This window comes from Fundulus heteroclitus, chromosome 3, assembly GCF_011125445.2.
Source record: "Fundulus heteroclitus isolate FHET01 chromosome 3, MU-UCD_Fhet_4.1, whole genome shotgun sequence".
Classification (NCBI taxonomy): domain Eukaryota; kingdom Metazoa; phylum Chordata; class Actinopteri; order Cyprinodontiformes; family Fundulidae; genus Fundulus; species Fundulus heteroclitus.
Window position 1 is genome coordinate 24,378,590 of NC_046363.1, and position 23,234 is coordinate 24,401,823.

General features: G+C 40.3%; 1 protein-coding gene across 1 annotated transcript in view; it reads right to left on the minus strand.

The window, feature by feature from the left end:
• Positions 1 to 5,348: 5,348 nt before the first annotated feature.
• Positions 5,349 to 23,234, minus strand: part of abcb4 (ATP-binding cassette, sub-family B (MDR/TAP), member 4) — a 44,206-nt gene continuing 26,320 nt past the window's right edge. The window contains exons 12-29 of the mRNA XM_036133847.1: positions 22,594 to 22,704; positions 22,382 to 22,507; positions 19,526 to 19,729; positions 19,238 to 19,408; positions 18,957 to 19,118; positions 18,672 to 18,863; positions 18,391 to 18,537; positions 18,194 to 18,298; positions 16,596 to 16,673; positions 15,461 to 15,544; positions 15,158 to 15,361; positions 14,979 to 15,079; positions 14,757 to 14,897; positions 13,337 to 13,493; positions 13,041 to 13,238; positions 11,734 to 11,940; positions 7,389 to 7,535; positions 5,349 to 6,768 (exon numbers count right to left, since the gene is read on the minus strand). Coding sequence (XP_035989740.1) covers positions 6,562 to 6,768; positions 7,389 to 7,535; positions 11,734 to 11,940; positions 13,041 to 13,238; positions 13,337 to 13,493; positions 14,757 to 14,897; positions 14,979 to 15,079; positions 15,158 to 15,361; positions 15,461 to 15,544; positions 16,596 to 16,673; positions 18,194 to 18,298; positions 18,391 to 18,537; positions 18,672 to 18,863; positions 18,957 to 19,118; positions 19,238 to 19,408; positions 19,526 to 19,729; positions 22,382 to 22,507; positions 22,594 to 22,704 — 2,742 coding nt within the window. The 3' untranslated portion in view covers positions 5,349 to 6,561. The remainder of the gene's footprint in view (positions 6,769 to 7,388; positions 7,536 to 11,733; positions 11,941 to 13,040; positions 13,239 to 13,336; positions 13,494 to 14,756; positions 14,898 to 14,978; positions 15,080 to 15,157; positions 15,362 to 15,460; positions 15,545 to 16,595; positions 16,674 to 18,193; positions 18,299 to 18,390; positions 18,538 to 18,671; positions 18,864 to 18,956; positions 19,119 to 19,237; positions 19,409 to 19,525; positions 19,730 to 22,381; positions 22,508 to 22,593; positions 22,705 to 23,234) is intronic.

Sequence of the window (23,234 nt, forward strand, 5' to 3'; positions counted from 1 at the left end):
TTAAGAAATCATAGTGTATCTTGTTTTCTTCCTGTAAAGTAATAATTTTAATTTTGGATTCCTGAGTTTTAACATTTTGGACAGTAGATTTCTCTGCTGTTTAAAATATGTGTAAAGAAGAATTGCTGTTATGATTAAATATATGACGCCTCAGTTAAAATTATGACACAAACCTTTTTCAATAAATTTATCAAAATGGGCTTTTTAGGACAGTACAGCATGTTTATTCTGTGTAAACAAAATATTTTATGCCAATGATAACAACAAAATAAAAAATAATCATCAGAAAAACTAAAAAGGAATCCTAATCAATATGCCTCTAGAATAAAAGTGAGTGTAAAGTCATGCCTGTTTTTACAGAAAACATTTTAGGTTTAAGTCTGAGCCAGCAACCACTGAGTGACCCCTCCCCGACCCTCAACTTTGCAACTTTCACAACCTGCAGATGGCCCATCAAGCTATTATCCAATCACAATCATGCATATGGATTCTGATATGTGCAAGAGGAATTCATGCTGCAGATTAGGAACAACAGTTGTTAGGCTCTGCTAATGTTCACAAAAATGCTTTGTTTCTAAAATAAACATTCAAAGTACAATGGATTATTTTGTTAAAATTATTAATTTATCAGGGGGTAATAAATCAACCAAACAACTAGCTGCTGCTCTCCAAAGCTGCCACAGACGAAGTACATTGTGGCGAGTATTGTAGCGGCACACGGCAAGGAGTCCTTGGTGAAGTGTTTTGGAAAAAGTGTACTGTTAAATCTGTCCGCTGCTGAGTCAAACACTTCTGTGAAAACCTCTTGATGTGTCGGGTGCAGCATTTCATGACGTTTCTGTTATTGGCTGCAGGTTTTGACAGACATTTTCTTGGGCTTTATCTCATTGCTAAAGAAGAAGGACGCCCCTCCCCTGAGCTGTTCTCTGACCCCCTCTACTCAAGGAGGTACTACCTGTCCTACTCATTCCCTTCTGTCTGCTTCAGCCGGTGATGTTGCTTTGGTTTATAGTCAAGAGTTGTGTCCTAAAATCAAGCTTTACCACCTAAACAGCAGGCTGATAATATGATTTTGAGGGTTTAGGGTTCCAACAAATGTTTAAAAAACTTTCAGATCTACTTTAATACAGATGAGAGAAAATAGAGGATAGAAATATGCTCAATATTCCAGATTTCATTGTCTATTCTGTTATCTGAAACACAGAAATCTGAATATCTAAACAATAAAGTGGCCTTTTACATTTATCTATATTTAAATGGTGCCCTTTACTTCTGATTGGCAACTTTACTCTGCATTTTCCATCTCTTGTTCTTCAAGAACCCACATACTCACACAGAAATCCAAATTAGGCTCATCCTACTGTTTTTTCATCCCTCTAATACTCAATAGAACAGGCTTTTAAACTGGATCCTTGGTTCTTAATCGGGCTCCAAAATAGAAAGCAAACACAACATTAATTTATATATTTTCAATTTGATTGAAATAAAATGAAGCATCAAAGACCCCAAATTTAAACAAATTTGTATTAAAGGTGGGATAATCCATTCAAGATGTGATTAATCTCAAATCGTATAAATTTTGGATCAGAACAGATCCACCTTAGTCTAGACATCTGAAAAAAAAAAACCCAGAAGTCTTAATTTTATGAACATAGACGTGATAAAACCCAACCCACTAAATGCTTCTTAAATGGCTGTAATGTTTTAAAATGGCTCAGAAAAATCAAGAGATGTGAGTGTCTGGTGTGTCTTCACTGGAGGTTCTGGTTCTGCCCCAGAGGACCCAGGAAGCACCCTGATCAGATACTTGATTCGTTGGTGCACCATGGGTACAGTTTCTTTTACCGCATCAGAAACGACAGGTGGGTAGAAAACGCGTTCTCAAGATGGTTGTGTTGACTTTTATTTTCCAAAACTACTACGATGTGCTGTTGAAGTTGACCGCCTTGTAAAACTCAGCCGTCTGGGCTTTGCAGCAGCTTCTTAGACAAGTGACATATTTTTCTCCCATCTTAGGATTGTGATCTCCATCACAGCTTGGAAGTCCTGCCATGAGACGGATGCGGCCTCGCTCTTCAACATCTTCTCCAGCTCCATGCATGAGATGCTCCATCTGGCCACCGCGTCTCAGCTTTAAGCCCTCGCCCCCCCCAAAAAAGTGGAATTTAATCGTTTAATTTCTTCTCTTCTGGACGTGTAGCTCAGAATGACTTCATACCGACAGCTAGATCAGCACAAATCAATGCAAGGGAGCAGAATCTGCACCACTGGTTGGGCACTAATTGTAGAAAACCTTTTTCTTTTTGGCATTATTTTCCTTTATCAAATCTTTTTGATCGTACGTGCATTTACTAACTTACTAACTTTAATTTCCTTATAAAAAATGTTAATTTGTATTGAATCTTAGGAAAGGTAACCCAGTAATGCCAGCCTGCTAGTTTGTTCTTAATCTTAAGCAGTTTGAACGCTACTGTTACTGATCTTGGATGACAGATTCTGAATCAGCCTTCATTTGAGATCAATTTTTCTGAAATGTGAAACAATAGTTTGTCATATTGCTCCTTACTTCAAATGAAGCCTAGCGGCTCATTAAATAAGCTCCTCCTTCTTCTCCCTTCTTCTAAGGGATATAATGTTTTGAGGACCAGAACCACTAAGGCATTCTTGCTACTAATGTCATAAAACTTCACTCTACTGGTTGCTCAAATCGGGCTAAAGTTCACACACTGAGATGTTTTAAAATATTTATACCTTAAAATAGACTGGACTATAGATCCACAGCTTTGCCTTGTTTTATATTCTCAGATGTGTGATTATGCAAACTGCTTCTACCTCTTTTCTTCATGCTAAGCAAGTGGGGCCCTGACTTTTGTGCTATTTTTTTAAGGTGGAAGTTACCCACTTAAGTATTCCTGCAAAAAAGGCATAGATAACAGTCAGAGTTTTGTGCTCCTTGAACTTTTAACCATTTTGTCACGCTGAAACTACAAACTTCAATGTATTTTAAGATATGATGCACTTTATTGATGCCAGAACTGGACAATTATTAAGCAGCAGCATGACATACAGAAAACAGACAACAATGCTCAGCACAAAACCTAAAAATATTAAGTAGAAAGGCATAATGTAAAAATGTCTGTACGTATTTGCATCCTATACTTGCATATCTTAGATTGTGCAAGTTAGGGTCTGCAGTGTGATTAAGACCAGTGCCAGTCATAAAGCACTGTACGGGGTGATGGGATGTGGCAGGAAAGGTTTACTGTAGTGTTCGACAGCAGAGCTGTAATAGTATGTTAGAGAGGGTACTCTGCTGTCTTTGCGGGCCTTGCTGTGACAAAGTAGTCTATAAATGTCAAGTTAAAGTGTAACTCACCCCAAACTCAACTTTTTCCCCGAGATAAGATGGCCTAAGGGTGTTAGTCAAATAATCATATTTATTGTCATTGCAACATACATTTATTAATAAAATTAGTGTGCTGCATTCAATCCATTCTCTTGGGGAACAGTGGGCTGCCACCATGCACCCAGTTAAGGGTTTTGCTCAGGGACCCAGAGTGGCAGTGTGTGGGAGTTGAACCTAGAACCTCTGGGACACAAGCACAGTGTTCTAACCACTAGGTAACCACTGCAATTTCTTTTTACATTTTCATGTGAACTAGTTATGCAATATTTGTCAATACTATCTTAGTGCTGCCCTCTTGGGGTTGAATGGTGGCTATTGCAGTTGGATTTTCCCATTGGTTCAAATGGTACACGTTTTCTTCATCAAGGCCCAGCGGTTTTGTATAAAAGTATTTGTCAGATGCCCACGTGGCGGGTCAGACTCAGTGGTTGGAATCACCAGCATACGGAGCGTTGATTAATAGTGTTGATTAATGCTTTGAACATTCTAGGTTCCCCACACTTAGCCCCGGCCCTCATGGTCACTTGGCACCGTCCACTTTGGTTGAATTTTTCAACAATTGTCTGAGAGCGAGGTTTTGTTTTTACAGCAGGGTGAGTTACACTTTAAAAGGACAGTATTGACTCATGTGCCAGATTTTGCCCCATCTAGGAGCTGAAACTTCATCAGCTTTTTCATCCATCTTTTCATAATAGCTCAGCCTTCATCACATATTTATACACATATTCATATTTAGATCTGAACTTTGACTAGGCCGTTCCATCACATAAAAATGCTTGGATCTGAACCATTCCAATGTAACTCTGGATGCTTAGGATTGCCGTCCTCCTGGAAGGTGAACCTCCACTTCAGTCTCCTGAGTTTTTCAGATTCTCTTCCTGGATTGGGATTTGTTTATCTTAATCAGCTTTGACCAGCTTCCCTGTCCCTGCTGAGGAAAGGCAGCCCCAAAGCATGCTGCGGCCACCATGTTTCATAATGGTGCTGTACATTTTCAGTTTTTATTGTTATATTACAAAACCTTGGATCAAACTTCTCCAAATCTTTCTCCCTGACTTGTAATCCTGTCTTCATGATGATGTTTGTTCACTGATGTTCTCTAACAAACCTCTGAGAACTTCCCAGAAAATCTGGGTTTATACTGAGATTAAATTACTCCTCAACTAATTAGACAAGTTCTTATAGAAATTAGTTGCACTGGATTTTCACTATTTTATTTCAATTTCTAGGCTTAAGAATAAAGAAAGAAAAATACAAATTAGCAATTTTCGTTGTCTACTATGAGATGTTGATGTTTGTGGAAAACTATGTAAAAAGAAAAAGCCCGGTTTCCAACTTAATGACAAGGAAAACAGATCTAAAAAAATGGTGTAATACTGTTGAAAAACAAACAAACAGAAAAACACATAAAACCTGTAGTTACGTTTATTTCAAACAAAAGTTTAATATATTTAGCCAAAGTTATAAATAGCCATTGTGGAAGGTCCAAAGAGCCACAGGTTGAAGACACAATGGTCTCTCTCCTCAAATCTCAATAAAATACATTGTAGTTGGTGGTTACAATGTGGAAAAGTCAGAGGGCTATAAATATTATTGATTAAGAGATTAAGTGTGTACAACTTGAGAAGCGATATTAAGCTGTTTGGTGTGTTTATTGAACTAAAACCTCAGCCGTTTCCCTGAACATGAAACCGAACGCTGAATGTCATTTTTGGCTTTCTAAACAACTGTTGAAAAATATCCCTGACTTGTGATTGCAACACTGTTCTCTGAGGTTTGCTAAATTTCACAATTACTGAACTTTCCCCTCTAAACACATTTATTGGGGGGTAGAAAAGCTAGTTATGCATGTAGTTTAATTTGTTGCAAAAATGTATTTGACAAATAAACATAAGAATCATGTTTTTTTTCCCCCAGTTGAACACAAAAGAGAAAATTTATCAATGCTTGAATATACAATTTTATTACATCGCACATTTTGTTTCATTCTCCCAAAATATCACTGAACTATCAATAATCCAGATACATTTAGTTCTGAATATAGACTCTGCATCAGTGGCCCCAGTATTTAAGACATACCTTGCCTTATATTACACTTTAAGATGCATAAGAGATCAGATATTGCTTAAAGGCAATCCACCCTAAAATGAACAGGTATGAAAAGTATAGGTCCTACACAGAGGTATAACTTTAAAAATATATTCAGTGCAACATGTTGGACTTATATCAGCTATTACTCACATTTCAGTTTATATTCACCTTTTCAAACAAAATTTATTAAAAAAGACACCCAAACGTTAGAGCAGTGGACCCCAATCTTAACTTATAACACACAAAATAACAGCAGCTGAAGTGACCAGGCACTCAAGATGGTTGTTAAAATGAAGGGATAATGATATGGACCACTTTCTCCAAAATTATCCCATTTATCCTGTCTATTACTACTCTTTATCTTTTGTAACAAAGATCTGCTATTAAGCATTTTTAGATTTTTAAAGCATGGTGATCATCTCAAAGTGCCTGTAGAGAGGAGTGTGAGATGAGCGGTGTTTAAAACGGCTTCAACGTATGCCGCTCAGTCCTATGCAGCGTGGATCTGAGGATCAAAACAGGTATACACATAAATATAAACCTTGAACTACAGCTGGAAAAAGGATGGACTTACAAAAATCAGGGCATTAATGATGGAGAACAGGAAATGCATTCAAATAAAGCAAAGTAAGCACTCCTCTGTGCAAGGAGCCTGAAGTAGAAACCTACGGAGAGAAGGTGTTTCATAAAGCAGTTCAGTTAATGCATATGAACGGTTCCACGAACACTGTTTAAGTTAATTTTAAGTTAACTGTTGAAAGCAGAATAAAAATTAGATTTCCAGTAAAAATGTGTCCATCATGAGAGAAAAAGACAAATACAATCCAGTTATTTCTACTTTGACAAAGCAAACTTTTTCTTCCCTCTTTGAAAAATATAAAGTGACAACAGCAGATCAAGAGCACAGCAGTATAACCGATAACAGCCTAACTCACAAGGCGCAGCAAGCTTGTTTCAGTCCCAGCTGCTCCACTGAAGTTGTTCTGCACAGATCAGTGTAAGTGCATCAATCTGAAGGCACAAAGTGCTTCTGAAAGTGCCGGAGAGTGGCTCTCAGTCACCTCTCACTCCGTCCCGTGGCCCAGTTGTGTCGTCACCAGCATGTGGTAGACTCCCTTCTTTGCCAGCAGCTGCTGATGCGTCCCCTGTTCGACCACCACGCCTCCCTGGAAGACGGCGATGCGGTCGGCGTTGCGGATGGTGGACAGGCGGTGGGCCACGACGATGCATGTCCTGCCTTTGCTGGCCTGGTCCAGGGCATCCTGCACCACCTGCGAGAGACGACCAGGAAATTACAAACATTCTTCAGTGAAACCGATGTGCATTCATGAAAAAGATCAGCATCAGATGTGAATTGATGAATGGATTTGCTTTTGTATCAATGGTTTCTTTAACATTTCTGTTTTTGGCCGAAGGTACGCTTTTTGGTTGCGTCCATTTCCTGAATGGTGCCAGGGAGATGTTTCTGCCATTAACCTTGAGCTCTTTCTCATTTTTCTGTTCCATATACAGTTCACCTCCCTCCCGATTTCTGCATTTTCCTGTACCTTTCAGATAATCGTTCTTCAAAAACACACAACCACCCTCTTCCTGATCATTTCCTTTTTTTCATCACACAGGTTGATCTGAAGAGATTGTGTAATTGGTAACTGGTGCATTGTTAATATGAGAACACTCTTGATTTAATATAGTTATCGTATGAGAAATGTATTCCTTTGATGCCAATGGTGTGTGGAATTTTGAGGCCTTAAATCGACCACCTAAAAATCAATACTTCTCTTGTGTCACCACCGTCCTTTTCAGGAAGTAACTGATTTTGTTTGCAAAGCTGCTTGGAGGTCATTTAGTAATTGGAAATCCGAGCTTTACTGGTGTGACAGAAACGACAAACCTTCTCGCTCTCTGTGTCCAAAGCAGAGGTAGCCTCGTCCAGGAGCAGCACTTTGGGGTTGCGGAGGATGGCCCGGGCGATGGCTATCCGCTGCTTCTGACCGCCGGACAGCTGTGTTCCCTTATCGCCTGCCTGCGTGTTGTACTTCTGCTCAAGCAGACAGAAAAAGAGTCAGGAGCCACATTAGGGATATTAATGGAGACGGACACATTCATAGAAAGCAGCTAACTGTAATACAGTCTCATTTTCACCGGATATTTATCTTGTGTAATGGTGAGTAATGGCCTGTTTTCCAAGGAAGTTTCCTTCCTTCAACGTATTTTCTTCTAATTATGGGAAACAGCTTCGACTGAGTTTAGAGCAGAGGGAAGAAAAGGCATCCTCTGAGAAATTACAGCTTTCAACCTGCTGTTAATAGCTCTCCATTCGTCAACAATAGATCCTGAACTGTAAATTACTAATCAATTAGCAACAAATAGGAAAACTCAATGAGCGTGAATACTTTCAAGTATCTATTCTTTCAAACTGTATGTTTTGTTAACAGAAGTTGGTGTGAATAAAGATAATTTAATAAATGGTTTGTTGACAAAATTAAAACTCAGATTTTGTCATTTTAATAATGGGAGGCCAGGAATGAATGAATTAATTAATAATAATAATAATAATAATAATAACTAGAAAATTTCAGAAGAAATTTAGAATCGGACCTGCCACGTGGTGCATCTCGTCCTACCCGTAACAGTTAACGTTGCAAATCTGAGATTCCTATGTTCATCACAGCCCCCGCAGTGGTCGTCGAAAGGTGCCATGCTAAGCCAATGGAGCATGTCCCTGACCTCCTAGGAGCCTCTTTCCAGCAGAGTTCCGTTGTCATGGAAACTCACTCACAGCTGCAGCCCTCTATATAATTCATCATTACCATTATCATGTAGGGGACTGAGTGGATTGTGTGATTTTGGTGTCTCTGGAACATTTCTGTAGCATGTAGCACGGGCAAAAAGAGGTTAAAAATGGATATTTGACACCTTATGACTTGGAGATGCTTCAACCGATGTGGGCCAGATTTATTGTGGAGCTTTCTCTATAAAAGGCAGAACAATCCTGGCTAAGCAGAAGTTGGAAGGACCTTCCTAGGGCTATTTCTGGTTAGCAACATGCTAACCATTAGCCGCTAACATGATTGTGTTCAGTATCACCGGGTGATGGTACGGTATTAGTTTGGTTCAAATCTTCTACTGTGAAGTGCCTTAAAAAGGGAGAAAATACTATGGGATTTTTGGGCGTGGTTTTTCGCTTTTTACGTCGCCGTAACTGAAAATGGCGTGTAGTACAAAAAGCATACTTCACGGGATGAAGATGCACATTTTGATATTTACATTGTGGGGATAAAAAAATATAACATTATGTCTCCCAGACCAGTTTGGAAACTACCAACCTGTTGCATGCAAGGCAGATACGCTAACCACTTGGCTAAACAGTGCATTTGCCTATCAGTGTGTTTAGGTGACCATAACTGTGATGTTGTGTCATTGTAATCCAATGGCAAAACATTGCCTCAGACTTCACCCCATATATCCGGAACGATAAGGGTTAGAGACGTAATTTTTATTGTGTTTAATTCAGAACAGATAGGGGAACAAGACTAACCACCTGTTTTTGTGGAAAACATTTTAATAAACGCACACAAAAAAAATCATAAAATAAAGGGGAATTCTTATGAAAATGCCTAAACACCCTAAACAAGGTCCCAAAAACATTGCTATAACTGAAAAAGTATAAGAGATATCAAAATAATTCTTTCACCGACAGTATATGCAGGCTTTGGAGAACAACAGTTGCTTATTTTTATGTTTGTACAAAAATCGTTGTAGGCATGGCGACGATGTAAAAAAGTCAATAATTTGGGGGGATGCAAGTCTGATCCTGTTCCAGCTATTTGCGAATATGCTACTCCCGAACAAATTGTTCCTGCAGAAGAACCGTAACAGTTATCCACAAAATTCCTATTTTGTGAGTTGTTTGGGAATGTCAGGTGTCATTTTTCAAGACAGCTTCATAGAAAATGAATGGAGGGCATTTTGACTTTTTGCCGCTCTGGGGCAATTTGGGAAAATTCTTTAAATACTACACCAATGAGGGTTACATTTTCTGAATCCAGACAAAAATACTTATGTTTTGGTATATAATTTGTCTACATAGAGTGAAAATTCAGCGAGTAGGCTGAAGTTGTTGGGAGTTATGAAATCTTTGAAAACGTTAGAGTGACCCACTCTAGCTGTTTGAGAATTCTGCCATAGACTTCCATTATAAACGATGAGTCCGCTGAATTTTGGACATGAACTTTGTGGAGTAACTGTAAAAAAAAAAACAACATAAAATATATCCACATCCCGTTTTCACTTCTGAATAGATGAAAGATATATCTACAAACTGTAAGTTAAACAGTGTTTGTAGGTGAAAGTATGATGACACAGTAAAGCATTGAAAATTGTCATTTCGAGGCTTTCTCTGTACCTGACTCTATTCATTCCTATGGGACTTTTGGGAAGGATTTTTCGGCAATTACTTCGCCATGGTAACTCGAAACCCCAATAAAAATAACAGCACACATCTCACGATGGAGCCGCACGTTTTGATACCTATATTGTGGGGGCGCACGCTACTGTTCGGGCCGCATTAATGGTCGACTAATTAGTTTAGAGGTGCATAGTATTAGATGCCTCCATGCATTTGCAATTGCAATGGCAGGCCCAATTAATAATAGTAATAATAACCAAATATTTCTTGAACTGAAGAAATATGATGAAAACCACATCATTCAAACATGGTAAATGTCATCAAATAACATAAACCAGCACTTTAACATCTTCTGAATCCTCACAGATTTTATCTGAACAGAGTGGGGACCTTTCAAACCTCGTAAAGATAAGTGCTTGATAAAAAAAACTGCTCAAGGTTATCGCAGATGTTTGTTGAGGCTTTAAAACTTAACTAAAATAAAGCAAAAGTCCTTCAAAGGAAAACTATAGGCGCAGTTCCACCAGCCCTGCTCGTTTTCGCTTGCTGGACTCGACACCTCCCTACTTGCTTTACCTTCGCTCAGTTTGTGATTGGACCGGCCCAAAAAGGCCTGGAAGATGGAAACACCTCCTGGGCGTTGCTTTAGCCCCTGTCCCCCCCACCGCCCTGTTTGGGACATTGACACTTTAAAGAAATCTGCGAGAAATGGTAAACGATAAAAAATGCATTATAAATTAAACATAAAAAGAAAAAATACAAATAAAGTTTTTATCACTGTATATCCTATGCAAGATAGTCCTGGATATTTTTAAGGACTAACCCACCAGGATAAAAATTTTTACCACACATCTAATAATAAAATAAGGCAGAGCCTTTCTGCTATCTGCTTTGAAACTGTGTGTTTGAGCCTGAGAGACAGAAGAGAAGAGGCGGAGCCATTTAGCTTGCATGCTTCGAGCCTCTTGGCCGAGTTCGGCCAGCGGCATCAGAACTCTCCTTCCAGCTGTTTTCAGTCACGGAGTTAAAATGTACACCTTAATATGAGATCTTTTGCCTCAGCTGTGGCGGGGGCGAGGAGAACATGTTAAGAAAATATATTTTTTAACCGCAGTGAAACGGATGGGTGCACACTTCAGAGACAAAATTTCAGTGTAAAATGAGAGAAAACCTTGACACATCCAGGGATCTGATACAGCGCATCTGGGTATAGAAAGCTGAAGAGTCAGGTTTGTAAATAATAAAATTAGATTTCGGTTTGACCCCATACTCTGTTCACAGTGGTCCCCAATATTAATGTCGTCGCTCTTCAGTTTTTCTGGACTTCCTCTGAGAAAAACCTTCTTGTTTCTCCTCAGCCAATCACTGAAAAGCAGTGTGTTCAGTCAAAACCCCTCTCGCGTTTGGAAAGTGAGCGGAGCCGTGCCGAATAAGAGCCGGTGGAACTGGGCCTTATCAGGTTCTATTGTTTCAGGTTGGAGCACAAGTCGTTCATAGAACCCAGCAGGAAGTAAACTTTCCCCCAGAACAGTCTCCGTACTTCCTGTCTTATCTGTAACTGTATCACAATTATCATGGTGTACTGTTATACTGTTAAAAAGTCTATTAGAAATACTTCTATCATTAAATGCTTTAAATCATTATTATATTAAATGTGGCACCATATTTTTGTTGCTGCAAATGAGAGCGACACCTACATACGTTCATGTAGTATCAGCCCCTTTAAGGAATGTCCCATTTCTTAGTGAGATATCTTAAACACTGCCTGAACTAAGTGGCTGTAGATGGGAAGCTGCTGTGTTTCATCTAAAATGATGAATGCCTTTACCTGAGGTAGTTCGTTTATGAAGTTATGAATGTTGGCAGCTTTGGCTGCGGCCTCAATCTCCTCCATGGTGACGCTGCGGCTGTTGTCCCCGTAGGCGATGTTCTCCGCCAGCGTGCAGTCGAACAGCACTGGCTCCTGGGACACGATGCCGATCTGAGACCTGAGCCAGTGGATGTTCAGCCGTTTGACGTCGATGCTGTCCATCACCTGGAGGACGAAGCATTTCCTAAATCAAGTGTGTGAACAGGTGTTCTCTCATTTAAACTCTTAAAAAATTTGCTTTTTTTCTGACCAAAAGATTTAAGAAATTATGTTAATTTGCTGCTATATGAAATATTAATATGTTAAAAAAGTAATGCTAATGAAAAATAATCCTTCAGTTAAATTTTATTATGTTTGGGTGAACTCCTTAGGAAAGTACGACTAAGTGGTTCATTACCGAAACAGCAGAAGCAGACAGATTCAACTCTTTCAAGCATTTAAAGAGATAATGAATTGAATTAATTTCCCATTTAGCTGGACAGTCTATCTGGGTTTTGTGTTTGAATGAACCCAAAGCACAAAAATATTAATAGAATTTAAGTATTTGTTTATTTATCGCAAATCATTTCGTCATCATGACATTCACCTGAATAATCACTTATGGCAAGTTTTCAGAATATGGTGTAGCCTTAAGGGTAGTAAAGGTTGCAGGTCTATGATCTATGGGCCATGGACTTTCCAGGATGTTCTTGGTCTCAGATTACAAGCTGAAAGGCTGAGCCTCGGGCCCAATATGAGTGACTGTATTATAAGAAGCTTCTTTATTTGCCTAGTCATGCTCAGCATTGATGTAATTATTTGATGTAACCTTATTGATTTAAACCACAACTGTCAATTTGTTAATGGATCAGGGGTCTAAGGAGGATGAGTTACAAATGAATACGTAGATTTTTTTTTCTACATTAATTTTTATTATGGTTATCTAAATTATAAACATTTGTAAAACTGTCAATATTTCCACAAAACATTCTCTCACTTACTATTAGTAAATAACAGTTGGAGTCCCAAACAATTTATTGTTTTTGTACAACTGTTTCATTGTAGATTGAATTTTTTTTCACACAAGAAAAGGGAAAGGTAAAGGCTCTCTATCTGAAGTCAATAAATGGTGTTTTCCTATTTTTATAGATGAAAGTTCACCTGGTGATTAACCTTGCATTGTCTTCATGAGCCATAAACACTAAGCAGTTTACGGCTCAGCTAAACATTAACCATCAGACAGGAGGAGGCGGAGCCAGGCAGCCGGCTGGAGGTCTCTGTCTTACCACTCTGCCGTCTCTGGGGTCGTAGAACCTCTCCAGCAGCTGGATGGTGGTGCTCTTTCCACAGCCGCTGCTCCCCACCAGGGCCAGAGTCTCCCCCTTCTTCACTCTCAGATTCAGGCCCCGCAGGATGGGCACGTCCGGCCGCGATGGATAGTTAAACTTCACGTCCTCGAAGCTCACGTTGCCGTCAAACATATCCTGACAGATCAGCGACAGATGAGTTACATTGCCATTAATTGGTGTGTAGACCGTACGGTTTAAGCATGGTAGTTGGTGTCTGCAGCTTTGTATCTTACAGGCGACTCGCCCCGCTCGGACAAATTGTCGATCTCGGGCTCCTTGTTCAACAGCATCATGAGGTGGGAGGCAGACATTTTGGCCTTGGCGTAGTTTGGAGCGAAGGAGTTGGCCTCTCCGACGGCCATGGCGCCGAACAGGACGGCAGAGATCACGCTGACGCAGAAAGCCAAACACACATTAGGTTCCTCTCACACTGGAGAGCGTTAACTATTCACACAGCTGATTTAACTCAGGTCGCCTGGGTGTATTTATATGCAGCGTCATGAACCCCGTGAACCTTTCCGCATTTTGGCACAGGAAATTCAACAGAATAAAAGACCCTGAACATATGGTCAGAGCTACAGTGGACTGGCTCATATTACAGCATATTTTAGAGCTAGAACGTCCTAGTCAAAGTCCAGACTCAAATCTAATTGCATACCTGTAGTAAGACTTGAGTGTCTAAGTCAGGTTTGTAGTTTGGCAGTGTGGTTGTTGTTCAATTTAAAGACCCATTTCTGTCCAAGATTTAACTTCCTTGTTGATCTCCTGAAATGCTGCTTCATTATTCCCCAGACAATGTTTTTTTTTTTCTCGTGACGCCATCTATTTTGGGACGTAGCCCTGTGCAAAATACCCACACGACATGATGCTACCACCTCCGTGTTGCTGGGTGTATTAGCAAACAGTAATCTGGATTTTTATTGTTGCCTTTGGGAAAATGGCCTCTTCGCTGAGAGGCCTTTCAGCAAATGTTGATAAGGAGCATCGCTTCACTGCGGGACAAAGAACCCCTTCCTTAACCGTGTGGTGGCTGGAGATCCCTATAAGCTCTGCCAAACTGTTTAGAAATGTACTAATTTACCTGACATGAAGAAGAAACATTCTTGTTATTCTGTAATTTTGCTAAACTAAATAATTCTGACAAATTGTGCTAATTAGTGTCATAATTAGCGTCACACACTGAGAAATTAATCTTTTTACAGTGTAGTTAAGTTTCTGATTCCAGCTTAAATTGTCTTCTGTGGCTTTCATCTAGTTTCCTAGACGGCTTCTTTTGGTTTTTATAATCACCATAGTTTGCTCCAGAGACTCTAAAACGAGAGGAGTTAATATTTACTGTGGTCTTATAGCTCGGTGGACTTTGGATTTTCTCTTCAGATAACAGGCAGAGTACAAACGGGGTCCGTCCCTCTTTGCAGCAGTAAACTGTTGAATAACTGTACGATCCCAGCACGTGTTCGTGTATTGTGTGTAGTGAATCACCACAAAAGCAGGTGCAATGATTAACGCCATAAAAAATACATCCAGTCAGAGCAATAAGGTTTGCCCAAGATGTTCTCTAGTTTGCACGCAAACTGTAAAAAAAAAAAAAGTTTTATTTCTGATCCCAAACTGACTTTTGAACACCTGATTAGGAGATGGGACATAACTCACAGGAATACTGCCTCCACATCCATCCTGCCCTCCACAATGAGCCAGGCTCCGAAACGGAAACAGGCCGCGTAGGCAAAGTAGATCATAGCCTGGGAGAAGGAGAAGGTGAAGCCGTACACGTGGGCCTTTTTCTGAGAGTTCCTGCGCAGAGGTTGTGGGAAAGTTAACTTCCTGATGAGAAACTTTCTGCTTAATCACATTTGATTGGACATCTGCGCTTACTTATATGGAACTACGAGATTTTCCTGATATAAAGACTCAAATTTTGGTTCTCTGGTGAGAGAGGCGACAGTACGAATGTTCTCTATGGCCTCTGTTGCAATCTGTGGAGACAGCATTAAAAAAAACCATTAGTTTGATCCCAGAGTCTGTGGTAACCTCTGCAGAGGGTGAATCCCCACCTTCCCAGCCTTCTCCAGCTCCTTCTTATCTTCGGATGCATGCCCCGTGAGCATTTTCATCTGCACGGCTCCGGCCAAAGCAATGACGGGCACCACGGCCAGAATCAGCAGAGTCAGCTCCCAGCCGTACACGAAGGCCAGGATCACACCGGTGCCGAGGTTGGCAATGTTCTGGGCGAACGTTGCCAGGCGTACCCCTGAGGCCTGGAGAGTTAGGTTAAGAAAAGCAAAACTGGCGATTTTAGCCAATGGATCACTGCTACAACGTTCATTGGGACAGGCGCTTCAGCTGATGGGACTCACCCCCTGAACTTGGGCTGCGTCTGTAGCCAGCCTGGTAGTAAGCGCACCGACACTGTTTTTGGGGCTGTCAAACCAACCGAGATCCTGCAGCGCAACAAAGACAAACATGTTCCATGACTCGGAGACATAAATAACATAAAATCACAAAACAGCGATATTTCCCGCTTGAATATCAGCGTTTTGGTTCATCGTGATCCAAAATGAGAAACCACCAAACAAAATGCATACAGCAGGACTGACATCCTGCCAGTGAAACATTTGTCCTGCAACGCAGTCCATCTGGGTTTCTGATTGTGAGATACCTGTATCCTTATTCAGTTATTCATTTGGTTCCCTTCTCTTTATCTTAGTAAAGTATATTCATGAATGTGTTCTGACTATTTCTACACAGTATATTACTTCCACATTTTAGCTCCCATTTTTCTCTGCTCATACTGTCTGCAATCATTACCACGGCTATTTCTTTCACGCAGGTGAATGAAATTAAATACAAGCTCAGGGAAAATAAATATTCTGGATCTCATAGCAGAAATTTGCCTACTGCTCTTCTCTGGCAGGAAGCTCTGGAGATTTTCATTGCCTGTTACCTCGTCACCATGTTTGGTGGAGGTTAACCACGGGTTCTCATTCATCCAGCCTTGTTTGTCACATTCCCAGTTCTTTTAATCTTTTTTAATTAATCTTCTGCCTGGGGAGATGAGTAAGCTTAGGCTACAGGGTATTTTGTTATTTATTCTTTCCACTTATTAAAAAGCAGCATATATCTGCATTAGTCGAATAGGATGTTCTGCTATCTTTCCCATTTTGAATAGTGGTCAAGCAATATGGGCCTATATGGTGGGATTACCAGATAAACCCTGATCGACCTTAAAGAATAAAGGATAAATTACAAAAATGCTTCCTTAAAATTTATGTTATATGAAATATTAGAGCTGCAAATAGCTGCAGGTCCACTAATTAATTTTAAAACAACTATGTTATTAAAAAATATAGGTTTCCCCCCTGAATAAGGATACTGATATCAAAGGTTGTTTTTTTTAGATGATCTTATCACAAAAAAACAGGTCCAGCCTGATTTAACCAACATTTACAGAAGAGGTAGAAGTCAAAAAGATGACTCTTTCATTTCACACACCTGTCTCAACATGGACTTGAAGGCCCCAAGCCTCAGCTTCAAGGTGAGAACCTCTCCAGATTTTCCAAAACAGAATCCCTGATTTAAAAAAAAGCAAAGAAAAAAAAGACAGGAAACACATCAGACAGACATTTGCTGGGAGGTCGTGTCAGATGCATTAATTAAACATCAGCAGCTTAGTAATCTGATGAAGTGTTCGAAGGTGACACCATGGAGGACCTGTGGAGTAACATAACACTGTGGATCAGGTTAGGGTGACAACACAATCTGCTTTCAAGGTGCAAGAACGTGGATTTTGTTTACAGAGAGGAGAAGGAATGGCTTGCTGCATCCCTGTTACTCATGTAACAGGGATGCAGCAAGCCTTACGCACACTTCCCATTTACAATAATTATAAATAAATGAACCAGACCTTCAGGCATATATATATATATATATATATATATTGGCTTCTAATTATCAAAAATCAAGTATTTATTTTATAAATACATATTCTGGCTAAGTCTAATAACATCACATCAAAAATGAAATCGCTCTCATAGCTTAAAATTTGTAGTTTATAAATACACAGGTGGTGTTGCACCCATCGGGAGGCACCATGTTGCGTCGCCATTTCTGATTTCAGAAGTCGAAAGTCAAACTTGTAATCTATACGTGTTTTCCCTGTCTATCTTCTATATGAAGATGCGCCGTCGGTGAAGAAGGAGTAAAAAAAAAACTAGCAAAGATGACCATAGCTCGTTCTATGTGCTGTTTTCTGTTGAAATGGGGGACCAGCCATAGTCTTTCCCCAGCAAGAGGGAAGAGAAAGTAACAGAGAAAAGGAAAAGTAGTAATAACCGGGAGAAAATGAGAGTCTACATCTGCACAGCTATTATTACCAGGTGGAGATAATTCACGAGTGAGCGGGGATATAAAACGGATGCAGAGGTTCCAAGCTTTCTGATGTACAGGTAAGTTAATTCAATATAACAGATACGTTTATTTTGGCTTTCTTTTATAAACAGGGTAGTGCAGTCCAACACAGGACTTATTTAGTATCTGTGTCAATGGCCAACATCTGGCTTTCTAATAGTTCTGCTAGCACATGGTGCCATGTCTGTTTATGTCAGCTCATCGCACTTGCTCAAAACACTATCTGGACGGACGCTTGAGTATATAACCTTACTTTATCATAATCAACTGGATTTTGGTCTTTTTGATATATGCAAATAATGCGGCTATTCCCACCTTTCAGAAAATGTGTCGGTTAGAATTTAGCCAAGATAAAAATAAAAAGTCTTCATCTCTGCTGGGAGCAGTGGCAAATGTGCATCATTGCTGAGTTACAGTCAGCTGACCACCCAAACACAGCCCAAGGGTCACAAATGGCCCCCGAGCCACACTTTGGACACCCCTGGTTTCATTTGTTTAAATTTCCGTTATAGTTTCTGCTCAGCCTTTTATTTTACATTTTGTATTCTTGTTCTTTCAGTAAAATTTCCTTTGAATTGTTCACATTAGTGCTGCTTTATAACAGGGTCTGCTCTTTTTTTTTTTTTTTTTTAAATGACCAACATCCTGCTTGTGCCTACAAGAGCCACGGAGTGTGTGCCTACCTGTAGAAACATGGTGAAAAAGCAAACAACTCCGATCACCACAAACATGAGGGAAAAGAAGTTGGCTCTTTGCCTGATAATCGTCTGATCTGGCTCTGCAAACACCTGAAAAGACAGAAAAAACAACAACAACCAGCTTGCTACAAAGTCTCCGGAAGAAAGGAAAATAAATTATTACAGCACTGGCAGCGACTTACAGTGATAATCTTGGAGAAGAGGATGGCAAACAGAGGCTGTATGGCTCCGTTTATGGTGGCGCAGATCAGCCCCACCAGAATATAAGGCCACTCCGAAGCGTTGAGACGCAGCACCTTAAAGATCGACACCATGGGGACGTCCTCATCCTGCAGGGGGAAAATTTGAGTCACGTAAAAGGATTCAGGACAAAGTTGGAGGTTAAGCATTTTAATTTTTCCATGTTTTTTTTTTCTTCTTCACTAACTTGATCCCTCTCCAGAAATGTAACCCAGGAGCTCACCTCTTCTGATTTGTCCTCATCCTCCTTTTCCTGTTTTTTGTCTCCCTTCTCTCCAATTGAAGCTGCAAACGACGAGCCTCTGGTAGACTTCCTCCTCAGCAGCGGCGACTCGATGACATTGTCGTGAATGGGACTCTTCTCACCCGCCGAGAGATCGTCTTCATCCTCCCCTTCATCCGCTTTCTGGAAGGTCTGCGGAGAGGACGAGCTTGATTTACAAAAGACCATCTTTAAAGCAGCAGATTTTGAAGAAACCTGCTGGCATTTCACATCAGGACCCATTACCTGCATGGTGACCAGCGTATGGTAGACTCCTTTCTTCTCCATCAGCTCGCTGTGAGTCCCCAGCTCTACAACTTTACCTTTCTGGAAGCCCGCAATCACATCTGCATTTCTGATGGTTGAGAGGCGGTGAGCCACGATTAGAGTGGTCCGACCCTGTCGCACCTGTGCAACGGATGAGAAAACCAGTTTACTGAAAAACTGCTGGGATGCAAAAAACAGCGCTGGAGGTCCTTTCAACAGTCCCTCTCATATTTTGGGGGCTACTTTGTCTGAAACTGTACCTTATCGAGTGCAGCTTGAACGATGGTCTCACTCTCAGCATCCAGGGCAGATGTGGCTTCGTCCAACAGCAGGATTTTGGGTTTTCGGACCAAAGCTCGAGCGATTGCAATCCTCTGCTTCTGTCCTCCGCTCATCTGGGTTCCTCGGTCGCCGACTAGTGTCTCAAACTTCTGCTCAAATGCATAAGGCGTCCCCGTTAGCAAAACGTGAACACAATCACTTAATCATTAATTCAGTTGAAACTGTATAAAAAAAATATATATATATATATATATATCTGGCTTTACATCAGGAAGGTTCATGATGAAGTCGTAAGCATTGGCTTCCTTGGCAGCTTTTTCGATCTCCTCCTCCGTCACGTCGGGTCGGCCGTAGCGGATGTTCTCAGCGATGGTGGTGGCGAACAGGATGGGCTCCTGGCTCACCACGCCGATCATTCCCCTCAGGTAGCGCACATTAAGAGAGCGGATGTCGTGCCCATCGATGGAAACCTGCCACAACCAAAAAACAGCGGTAGGTAAGAATAAGTTGCATGTAAGACAAATCTTTATTTGTCATTGGAATTGTACATTCCAATGAAATTTGCCTTCTGCATTTAACCTGTCCCTCAGGGAGCAGTGGGCAGCTATCACAGCACCCCCGGAGCCATCTGGGGCTAAGGGTCTTGCTCAGGGACCCACAGTGGCAGTCTGTGGGGATCGAACTGGGTACTTGTGACCTGCTCAGAGTTCAAACGTGCTGCTCTAACCACTAGGCCACCACTCCCCCCAAAAACTGAAAAGTTAGACTCCTTAGATTTACTTGAATAATTAAAAAAAAGAATTATTTTCCAATTTTTATAAGTAGTTTTCTTTTGAAATGCTACTTTTACTTCAGTACAGTTATTCACTACCCCACCCACTTCACTGAGTGGAAAGTATGTTTGTCCAAATATGTACAGACAAAGACCCACTGATCTAAAGTGAAACTCCTGGTATGTAAACAAGCTGCCTTGGTCTAATTTTACGTCCTGTCTGCTAAGCCTGCAGCCTGCATTTGGAGGGAGAGTTCATATAGAGTATAAAAAGACATAACTCATCACTGCAAACTGCTTTTAAGCACTGCTTACACATTTATGTTACCTGCTGTGGGTATTGGATTCAAAACCATTGTGTTGTAAAAAAGGAAAAAAAAAGAAAAAAAAGAGAGGAACATTTGGAAACATAAGCTTCTTGCATCTGTAAAGGTTACGTTTACTAATTTTTCTTTGAAAAAAAACCAAGATTGTGCACATTATTTTACAGTTTTGTCTCTGCGATTACATAATTTCCAAAAAAAATACATCAAAAAGTATCAAGAAATTACTCTGTGCTTGAGTATTAAATTCATCAAATAGTATATATAATTTTATGACAGGCCAGCTTTTGGCTCCTCTACTCATTTCAGTGGAGCAGAAAGCTTTACTTTTTTTTTAACTTTTATTCCATTTAGCGTAGAACCGTTGCCTTGCAGCAAGAACGTTCCGGGTTCAAATCCAAACCTGGGTCTTTCTGCATGGAGTTTGCATGTTCTCCCTGTGCATGCTGTGCATCTCCGGGTACTCCGGCTTCCTCCCACAGTCCAAAAACATGACTGTTAGGTTAATTGGCTTCTCTAAATTTTCCTTAGGTGTGAGTGTGTGTGTGTGAATGGTTGTTTGTCCCGTTTGTCTCTGTGTTGCTCTGCGACAGACTGGCGACCTGTCCAGGGTGTACCCCGCCTCTCGCCCAGTGAATGCTGGAGATAGGCACCAGCACCCCCCGTGACCCCATGGGGGATTAAGCAGGTCAGAAAATGGATGGATGGATATATTATTTAGCCAAATCTATGTTGCAGAATTTCATATAAACACAACACAGTACACTTTCCCCTGGTTTATTCAAAATACGGCAAGAGAAAGTAACAGTTTTATTTAGGCACAGGCCAGTTTTTGGCACCAAAGTATACAGAAGCTCTAGCCAGCAGCTACACTACTCTGGATATCTTTTAAAAACAGAAATGCATTTTGGAACTGACAGAGACATCTAATGTTATGCCTCTGCTCCACCAGCAGGCGATGGCAGCAACAGTAATTGAATCAGAATTCAAAAGAACAAAGATCCTTAGGATGGCTAAAGCAGTGCAACACTAAATATTTGCTGAAATAATTGAAGACTGTGCTTTTCTTTACTTTGACAAGTTAATTGTTTGCTCTCAGACAAATAACTTCTCCGCTCAACATGTGAAGTTTAACAGAAAAATGTGAGATGTGAGAAAACATAAAATAACTGCTTCAATGTGGTTGTTGAATTTAGTCCTGAAAGCCAGTCGACCGATTTCTTTAAAAAAAACTTTTTATTTCGGTCCCAAAAACTCTGTGTTTAATGGTGATCCAAACATCACAGAAAAATCTTTGTTTAAAAACATATCTGGATTAATAGACAGAGACTTCAGCCGTTGTGTTTTTAAGAAAAACAGAAGTCCCCATCATACACTTCCTATGGCCTCAAGTCCTTTAAAAATGAGATTTCAGAGACAGTCCCAAATTGACTGGGGTTTCCCAGACCGAGTAAAAAAAAAACAGGTTTTCCCATGCTCCCACTGCTTGTCAGCTGGCTGAAAGCAGGATATTGCACTTCTTGTTTGCAAGAAAGATAAAGTTCACAGAGTGAAAATGTTTCCAGTTGTAAAAGTTACCAAACAAATTATGGAAACTAATGTTTCTAGTGTTTCTGTTAGGTAGTCAACTGAATACGATCCGATCAGAAAACGTGACTAATAAAACATTTTATAGTAGCTAGTCACAGTATGTTTGGGTTACTCTAGAAAATGCAGAATAGGGACAACATATTCTGCAAAGAGATCACTTCAAAAAGGTACTGCTAAATTTAACCTGCCCCTTTACACAAGGCAACCTACACATATAAAAATCATATAACCTAATTATTTAAAAACCAGTAGAAATAAATGTAGTGTTTCTGTTTAAAATAAAAGCCATGAGATCCTGAAGCACAACTCCAGCAAAGGACAAAGGCCTCCCAAATATAACAGTCTTCCCTTAAATTTGGATTATTTTCAAACTAACTTGACTTCACCTGGAAGTTAGTTTACAGTAACCTGAGAAGAGCTACAGCAACATCACTTACAGATCCTTCCTGAGGGTCGTAGAACCTCTGCAGCAGCTGGATAGTCGTGCTTTTACCACATCCACTGCTGCCAACCAACGCCATGGTCTGTCCACTGGTCACTTTTAAACACATGTTGCCTAATATCTGAAAATAACAGCAATGTTAGCGGTGTGATACAGTTTAAAGTTACTGTAAAAAGTTTGTGTTGGGAAGGTCGGTTCGGGACAGACCTTGACGTCAGGCCTTGAGGGGTAGCTGAAGTGGATATCATTGAACTCTATGTTCCCTTTGATGAGGTCCGGCTTATGGCCCATCTCTGAAAAGCTGTCGATGGTTGGGTTCTGTGAAGAAAACAGTGTGTAATGGTTGTTTCTTTTTTTTGGCCAAAACAGGAATAAAGAAAATTGGGATTCCTTTAATAACCTCAAATGAACAATAGGAGGAAGGCTGTTGGCCTTCCAGGTAAGGTTGAGCATGTTTAACCCAACCAAATGTTTATTTCCACAGTTCTTTGTGTTTAGACTGCTTTTCTTGGTGCACCAAGACTCAAACACACACAAGAAAATATTATTCTCTGCCTTGCCTTGCAGCTGATAAATGTCGGGTCACAGCTCTGTAGAAACAACGTTATTTCTGTTCATAGTTGATGCATTTCCACGGATTATGGTGATAAATAATCGTACAAATGCTCTAATCTCGCATATTATGACATTATATTGTTATATATTATTTTCTGCAGAGAATACATTGTGACGTAATTGCACTGATTGTGCTTCTGATGTCTTGTTTAAACTAAAATAATTAGTGACCTTGTGTTGATAAAACTGGAAAAGCAGCAATGAAATGTTCCTCTTAATATTTGGACACCTTG